An 8,542-nucleotide genomic window follows, 5' to 3' on the forward strand; every position below is an offset into this window, starting at 1 on the left:
GGGGTGTGGACCGGAACGCCCAGGTGCCAGGACTCATCTGGAGCCCAGGGGAGCTGCTGCCCGCTCTGTGTGGACTCAGCACCAGAAGGGGGACATTTGTGTGACAGCCCGAGGGAGCCGTGGGCCCTGGTGACCACCCAGAGCATTCCCACTTGCACTTTCTCTGGCCAGGGAAAGGTTCAGCCCCTCGAGGTCTGTCCCTAAGACCAGCTGAGGCCTGTACTTGGGGCAGAAGCCCCCACCAAGCGCCATGTCTGAGATCAGGGGCTGGAGTCAGTGCCCAGTGCTGGTGGGGTCCTTCCGTTCCCCCACCTAGGGGCCACTGCTTGGGTGCTGCTTCAGTGTGGAGGCCACAGCACCCCAACAGGAAGGGGGGATTCATATCTGTTGGGCCCGTTGGGCTCGGTGCCAGGAGCTGGACTTGTGCCAGCCTGGGCCAAGGCCAGCAGGGAGGTGCCCAGTGCTGAGCCGTGACAGGCCTTTTCGGCCCTTCTGCAGCGATGCCAAGACACCAGTGGGGGGGGTGGTCCCAGGCCCACCCCCCCCCCCCCCCGAGAGCGCCTCTCCCCGCCCCCACTACTGGGATCACTGTTCCCCACAGGGTCACGTGTAGAGTCCAACGGGGCTCCAGGCTCAGACAGACCCGCGAGTCCCTGGAGAAACAGCCCCTGAGAAACACCTGTGGCCTCTGAGCAGAGCTGCCCGGCCCCTCCCTCCCCTGCCCCTTCCCCTGACCCCCAGGCTTGACCAATCGAGGGATGGCAAAGCCCAGGGACACCAAAGGCTAGTGCACCGCCCACCACTGGGGATTAAAATCTAGCAGGGATGGCGGCCCCTCTCTGCAACACGTAACATGCAGGGCTGACGTCACTCGCCAGGAGAGCTACAGCGCAGTGTGCTGATTGATTACTGATCACGGTTTTCTCACCTGGGATAACCCTCAGCTTGTGCGGGCCACAGATGGAGCTGGTGGTGGGGAAGGGCTTGGCTTTCTAAGGTCACTCGGGGAATAGAGGGACGGGCCAATGCGCTGACCCTGAGGTCCAGCCTCCCGCTGAGCCTAGAGGCGCCCCACCCACGCCCCCAGCAGTTTCCTCTGCTCCTGCACAGGGGGCTTCCAAACCCATCTGAGCAACCAGGACCTGACGCAGAACTGTAGGGGACATCCAGGCACCTATCGGGGGACTTCTGGCTTGGAAGGGTTCAACTTCTTTGGGGGAGGTTTGTTTTTGGGTCACATCCGGTGATGCTCAGGGGTTGCTCCTGGCTCTGCACTCAGGAATTACTCCTGGCGGTGCTCAGGGACCATACAGGACACTGGGGATCAAACCCTGGCCACTCTGGCCCTTGAAAGGGTCAACTTCTTAGAACTTGAAAGAAGTTTCCCAGTGGGGGGGGAGCTTCTTTTGTTTGGGGCGGGGCTTCACTTACCAGGGGTGGGGCTTCCCTTGCTTGGAGTGGGGCTTCACTTATTGGGGTGGGGCTTTCTTTGATCTGGGTGGGGCTTCACTTCCTGGGGCCAGGACTTTCTTTGCTTGGGATGGAGCGTCACTTATTGGGGCGGGGCTTCCTTTGATCTGGCGGGGGGGCTTCACTTACCAGGGGCAGTGCTTCCTTTGCTTGGGGTGGGCTTCACTTACCAGGGGTGGGGCTTCCCTTTGTTTGGGACGTGGCTTCACTTATTAGGGCGTGACTTTTCTTATTCAGGTCGGGGCTTTCTGTGTCCTTGGCCAGGTCTGGGGACTCTGTCCCCAAGAACCCTGGGTGAGGTGTCTAGTGGCCTGGTGGGTCACAAGCATTTTCTTGTAGTCAAAGAGCATGAAAATGAGCCCCTCAGTCCCACACCCATAAATGCCCTCATGTCTGGCAGCAAGCTGTGGGAGCAAATGCTGGGCTGGTAGCACCCGGAGAGACCACTGGCCATGCCCTCACGTGGAGTCCTGACATTTCAGTGGACTCTACACCAGATGGACAGTCGGGGACTGGGAGTGGACAGAAACTCCCAGGGATGGCTCTTGAACCCCAGGGGTTTCCGTGAGTTCCTGCAGGAAGTGTCCAGCAGAGGGAGCCAGAGGCTGTCCACTGGGGCCACTGCCTCCTCCTAGGGCTGACAGCTGGCCCTACGCCCCTCCCCCACTCATCCTGACTTCCTAGGGTTCAGGAAGGTGAATCACAAAACCCAGTCCCACCCTTCTGAACAGGCTGACCTAGTGGCCACTCTGGGCTCCCCCGTGGTCCGTTGTCTTCCCCATGTCTCCTGTCCATCTGCCTTGGGTCGCCTTAGTGCTCAGAGCACCCGGGGGTCTGTGGGGAGGAGCAAGCCCCCAGCACACAGGGTGAAGCAGTTTAGAGGGTCCCCGCAACACCACCCAGAGTGCAGGGAGGCACGTCCAGGGCAGGAGGCGTCCCTGGGGGTGTCCGGGGGCGTCTCCCTTCCAGAGAGGCATGAGGGGGCTGAGAGGAGGACCTCACAGTCAGGGTGACCTCTCAGTTCGTGGGTACTAGGGGTGCCGGGAGGACTCAAGTGTGGACACGATGGCCCAGTCCCAGGAACCCCAGAGACAGGACGAGTGTTGGCTGGGATGGCCCTGAGGCCGTCCTCACCCCTGGAACAGTCTCATCCCAGCCCCCGGGGCCACCCCACGGCTCCCATGGTCAGTCACTGCATCTCCATGGCGGTGGTCACCCCAGAGAAGGGGCCGCTCGGGCCCGAGCTCTGCCCATGCTCGGCTGTCCGGGTGGCTTGCGGAGCCTGGCCATGGTGGGTCGGGGTCCAGTTCTCCTGGCTGCAAGTGGGCAGGGCCACTGGGAGAGGATCAGTCCAGGCCCTCCCCTGAGTCAGGACCAAGGGGATCGGAGCAGAACTGCCCCTGGACACGTGTGACCCCACTGAGAGGTCGTGACCCCACAGCAGGTGCATCTCTTCCTGGGCTCAGCGCAGAGGCAGCTGTGGGGTACAGTGGAGCCCCCCACTGTGACGACAGACCCCAGATGGAGACACTTCGCTGCCCGCCACTGTGAGGGAGGGCTGACGTGCTAGAGGGGATGAGCGCCAGGGACAGCGGGGTCTGCTGCTAAAGGGGGCCTTTATTCCTTCAAGGGATCCCGGACTTCCCCCCTCCGAGGGAGGCCCAGGGTGGGCCGGGCAGCCAGGGTGGGGTGCAGATGGTGGGGGCCAGCATCAGGGCTTGGGGTCCAGGGCCAGCAGACTTGCTTCAGAAGGTGCATTCTGGAACAGAGGAGCGAGGGATTACTGGGTCCCGCCTGCGCCCCACAACTCCAGAGCATCGGGGTTCCAGGCCAGAGCCTGCTGTGCTGCCCCCAGACTTGGGTAAACCTGAGCCCCCCTACAGAGACAGGCCCAATGCCCCCATAAGCTCCTACAGGGCCGTGTCAGGGCCACAGGCTGGTCCCCTTCGAGTGGCTCTGGGCCCCTCCATCCCTCAGCCCTGTCTGCCCATCCCTGCAGGTGTGCAGGGCTGGGCCCCCCTCCTCGGGGCCCCCGGCTTCCTTCACTGGCCAGGGCCAAGCCAGGAGCATCCCCCTCTGGGAAAGGTTCCAGAAGACACCTCCAGAGCCACCCTGGCCAAGCTTGGAGCACTGGAGGCTTTGGCCCAGCAAGGTCCCTGCCCAAGAGTGGTATGGGGCCTGGGGATAGCACCCCTCCACTAGACACACACTGCCCCCCGCCCCCACCATCCGGCAGGCAGCACTCGGGCGGCAAGGCGGGGTGACCAGAGGAGTGGCAGGTGTGGGGAGGAACCGACACCACGCCCCTACGGCCACCAGCTGCCAGGCCACTGGCCCTGCCCTTGGGATGTTTGCCGAGCCAGGGACAGCCCCCGCCCCGCCCTGAGCCTTCTGGCAGCCTTGAGCCACCACCCCTGAACCAGCATCCTTGGGGGTGATTCGTGTTTCCTGGCACTCAGCCCGCGTGGCAGGGTGCAGTGGGCAGGGCTCACCTGTCTCCTGCAGAGGCTTGAAGCACCAGGGCACCTGCGGGATACTGTCGTCGAAGCAGCAGCCGCGGTTGTTGCACTGCTCCGGGGTGACTTCGGGATAGCCACAGTCCACCCGGTCCTTGGGGGGCACCACGCACTGCTCCTTCGCTGTCCCGACAGAGTCACTCAGCTGCCACCCGCCCTGGCCTGAGCCCACACCGCGCACGCGCTCCTCAGGGGTGGCCGTAGTGATGGCCCAGCCCCGGGCAGTCTCCACTGTCCAGGTCCCCATGGGCGGGGCTCAGACGAGGGTCCCTGCACCGTCCCTCACCGACTCTCCTCGAAGGCCGGGAGTCGGGGGCTGTCCCACCCCCTCTCGCCACTCACATAGGTCCCCCCTTCCCGAACACCCGGCATCCAGGCTCACACCCTCCGTGGGATCGCCAGCCCCACCCGCCCCTCCCTGGGCTCCCTCAGAGATGAACACACCCCGGCCCCTCCACTCTGCCCTGCCTGTCTCTCCCCTCACGGGGACCCAGACTTCTCTCGGGGGCTCATGGGGCCTGAGCTTGAGAGGCCTCACCCAGGGCAGGGTCCTCGTGAGCTCGGGGGTCTAGGTTGAGGGGCTGTGAGGGCTCTGGGGAGATTCCCATGGGCACCAGGAGGGGGCACTGCCCACCACCCTGCGGGGGGAACCGGCAGACCCCACCCAAGTCTCCCCATGGACAGCAGACGGGCCGGCTGGAGCCGAGGCAAGGGAGGGGCAAGGCATTCATCCATGTGGGAAGTCCTGGGACCGTCACCTCTGTTTGCAAATGTGTCAGATCTTAAAGACCCAAGTCTTTCTGCAGAACTTTCTGGCAAATTACTAAGCAGGGAGGGTGCTGCAGCTGGCCAGGAGGGCACCCAGGGCAGCTGGCGGCCCTCCAGCCTCAGTTTCCTTGTCTGGAGCATGGGGGTGGCTGACCCAGGGATGCTGGCAGCCTCCAGCCTCAGTTTCCTTGTCTGGAGGTGGCGGTAGCTGACCGGGATGTGTGTCCCAAGTGTGCGCTCTGTGTATCTGGGGACAGGCTCTCGAGGGCAAAGTCCTGCCTCCCCCCAAGGGAGCCCCATGCCCGACTTCAGCCCCTCCTGCGCCCACGTCCCCACACTGCCCCCCAGGCCTCCGTCCTGAGCCAGGTACTCACACAGGCCCAGGTACTCCCCGGCTGAGCTGGATACCCCTAAGGCCAGCACCAAGACCAGCACCCCCAGCACTCTGGTGTCCATGGCGGCAGTGGGCTTGGGCTCGGGGGCCGGCCCTGTTTATACCCACGTGTGTCCAGGGCCTGGGTGTCCCGCCTGCTCTCGGCCCCGCCTACAGCTCCTCCCCAAAGGGCCTCAGGGGGGCCCCAGAGAAGGCTGTTCCCACCCCACAGTTCTGCTGGCTGTCCTGGACCGGGGGGCCTCTGGAGGGAGACCCATTGTCAGGAACCAGGTTGTGCTCGGGGGCTCAGCCCTGCGGCTCAGCCCTGTGGGACCCTCCTCTCTGTCAGCTGCTCACAACCATCCCCGACTCCAGATGAGCAGTGGGTCCAAAAGGTCGCTTCTCCCTGTACTCTGCAAAGCAGAAATTCCTATTCTTTTTTTTTATGTTTTTCTTATTTTTTTTTATTTTTATCAGGAAAATAATACTGATACCATTACCTGCACTTCGCTAAGCGTTCTGAGTTCTCTTGGTCTAGTTGAGAAGATGACAAGCGTCTTATTCTTGCTCAGACCAAGCAAAGGACCGTCCCCGTCAGGGTTCTGTGTGCAGGGACCCTGCCCAGGTAGACTCTCCATGGGCATAAGACCAAAGTCAGTCTTGTGAGAGAGATGGCCTGTGGATCCCGCTTCTCCCGAAAGCCAGCCCCTCCCTGGGGTGCAGGCCTGCCTGGTCAAAGGCCAGGCCTGGGTCCCAGGAGAAGAGCCGGCCAGAGCACGGCCCCGCCCCAGCAGGACCCTCCCGCTGTGCCCCTCCCTGGAGCCTGGAGGTCCGGGGTCCCCCACCACCCTGAGCTCTGCACTGGGGCCCCTCTGTGCAGCCACGGCCATGGCCACACTAGGGATCCAGCAACACCCCAGCGGGTCACTCCCTCAGGACCAGAGCGGGAACTGGGTCTCGACCCTCCATCGTCCCCCACGCATTGTGGGGGGTCACCTGGCAGACACCAGGCATGACCCAGGACAGGGCAGTGTCCTCCTGACATCCCCCATCCTCCTGACCCTGCAGTTCCTGGGGGAGGGGGGTGTTGGGCTTCAGGGTCCTTCCTGAGGGCGTCTGGAGGTTTTGCCAGCCCGTGATGGGACTCAGAATCCAGTCAGTGTCTGGTGCTGCTAGATCCCACCCATGACACCCCGTTGTCCCCTAGGGTCGTATTGTCATGATGATCCCACAAGGAAGGAGGATCCACTTCCAGGTCAGCATGCCAGACTCGGTGTCAGGAGCTGGACTTGTGCCGGACCGGGGCCGGGGCCAACAGGGAAGTGCCCACACTGAGCCGTGATGGGTCTGTTCAGCCCCTCTGCAGCAATGCCAGGACACCAGCGGGAAAGTCCTGGCCCACTCCCGAGAGCGCCCCTCCCCGCCCCCATTGCTGGGGTCACTGTCCCCGACTAGGGGGAACATGCAGAGACCAGTGCAGCTCCAGGTTCAAACCCGCATGTCATGTTCTGACCTGGGAGCCGTCGGGACAGGAGACGGGTATGCCCACCTGTGTGTGTGCTGGGACCCTCCGGAAGTCTGGGCTGGGCAGATCCCCCAGCTAGCCGCCTCTGTCTCAGCTCCAGCTGCTCCTGGGCTCGCTGCATCTTACTCCCCCAACTCACTGCATCTCACCGGGATGCAGTTCATGGGCACATGCTCAGGCTTCTCACCCAGATGCAGTTAATGGGCACACGCTCAGGGCTTCTCACTCAGATGCAGCTCATGGGAACATGCTCAGAGCTTCTCACCTGGATGCAGTTCATGGGCACATGCTCAGGGCTTCTCACTAAGGTGCAGTTCATAGACACATGCTCAGGGCTGAGTCAGTTCCCTGAGGTCCCTGCTAAGACCCTCAGGGCTGGACCTCAGACATCCTGGCAGACGTCCGTGTCAGGCACATACCCCCCCCCCCCACTTCCTCCCAAGCCCCTGCCTGCTTCCCTCAGCTGCTAGGGACTGTGTCGGGGGTGAACCTGAGGTAGGGACGTCAGGGGTCAAGCTGGTGGGAGATGGTCCCTCTGGCCTGGACTGACCCTCCTGCTGCACGGTGGCGGGCGGAGTCGCTGCTCCTTTCTGTTCGCTTTAGGGCGTGCTGACAGCACAGTCTAGCCCATCCAGCCCTCCACCCAGAGAGGATGTGGGGCAGAGGCAGCTTCAACACGAGGGTGCTCTCCCCACCCCGGGCCTGGGTGGGAGCTCAGTGTCTGGCATGGGAGCTGCTCCCACATCAGTGCTCCCCTTCTGCACCAGGTGCTCCCACATTAGTCTCCTGGGCCCCCTGACTTGCTCATTCTCAGGGCACATCTCACCCTCTCCCAGCCCATCTCTGGACACTGGACTAGAGAATATGCAAGTGTGGACACAACCTTCCACCCGCCCCCACCCCCGGCAGTGTCTGCCCAGCTGTGCTGGACCTGACCCAGAGGCATGAGGTCAGGGCCCTCAAGACCCCAAGCCCCTTCCCTGGGCCAGGAAGTGCTGGAGTGACAAGTCCCGTGATCGTATCCCTGGCTCTCTTCCCCAGACACTTTGCCTTCAAAGAGATGAAACGGTTCTGACTGGCCCCAACACCTGCTCCTGGGCTGCCTCTCACACCTGTCCCAGGTGTGTCTGAATCGCAGCCCGCACCCCTGGCACAGGGTCGGGCCAAGCGGGGCTTTGAACTGTGTCCGTGTTTCTTTATGATAGGAACCGCGGGAGAAGGTCCAGCTGTCCTTCTCGGCCACGTTAATGGGCAGATCCTGGTGGCAGGTGGAGAGAGAAAACAGAGCAGTGGGAAGACTTCCGCGGGCCACGTGATGGAAACCAGGAAGGCCAAGGCCAAGGCCGAGGAGGCCGCGGGTGCCAGGAAAAGGGAGCCAGAGGCCCGTCCTAAGGGGAGACCGCACCTCCCAGGGCGATTTCTCAAAACCAAACTCCACATGCAATGCTCTTTCAGTTGGCTACGTGGAAGATCTTCATGACGTGCTGTAAGTGGGTCTTAGTGCTGATGTGGAAAGGGAAGACTGAATCCAGTAAATATTTAAGGCTAGGAAAAGAAAGCGCAGACTTCCCGAAGTGCCCGCCCTATCAGAGGCCGAGATGGATTCTAAAACAATTGTGTTTAAATTGGAACAGTGGGTGAGATGATAAATAACCCCCAAAAAACCAATAGATCTTTGGAGTGAGGAAAAGCAGCAGAAGTCAACATCCTATGAGTGGTGGGGGGCGGTCGATGGGACAGACCGCACCACTCCAGTGCTGTCGGTACTTAGGAAGGGCCCACCTGAACCCTGCACACCTCCCACATAGCATTATTTTATTTTATTCTATTTTGGATAGGGGCCACACTGGCAGTGCTCAGGGCTTACTCCTGGCTCTGCACTCTGGGATC

The 8,542-nt window shown here is 62.2% G+C and overlaps 1 protein-coding gene across 1 annotated transcript; it reads right to left on the bottom strand.

The window, feature by feature from the left end:
• Window positions 1-3,141: 3,141 nt before the first annotated feature.
• On the bottom strand, window positions 3,142-5,210 carry LOC130028978 (trefoil factor 3-like). The gene is made up of 3 exons (XM_056119849.1): window positions 5,129-5,210; window positions 3,963-4,109; window positions 3,142-3,229 (listed from the first exon to the last, which is right to left on the bottom strand). Exons 1-3 carry the CDS (start codon window positions 5,208-5,210, stop codon window positions 3,216-3,218), a joined length of 243 nt encoding a protein of 80 aa, XP_055975824.1. The 3' UTR covers window positions 3,142-3,215.
• Window positions 5,211-8,542: the final 3,332 nt, after the last annotated feature.

The sequence above is a fragment of the Sorex fumeus genome, unplaced genomic scaffold (assembly GCF_029834395.1).
Source record: "Sorex fumeus unplaced genomic scaffold, SorFum_2.1 ptg000041l, whole genome shotgun sequence".
In the NCBI taxonomy this organism is placed as follows: Eukaryota; Metazoa; Chordata; class Mammalia; order Eulipotyphla; family Soricidae; genus Sorex; species Sorex fumeus.

Bases quoted from the DNA above. Each gene is read 5' to 3' on its own strand.
- LOC130028978 (XM_056119849.1), bottom strand. From the start codon at position 5,210: ATGGACACCAGAGTGCTGGGGGTGCTGGTCTTGGTGCTGGCCTTAGGG. The intron at 4,110-5,128 runs GTGAGTACCTGG...CTGTCGGGACAG, and splicing joins CGGGGAGTACCTGGGCCTGT to CGAAGGAGCAGTGCGTGGTG.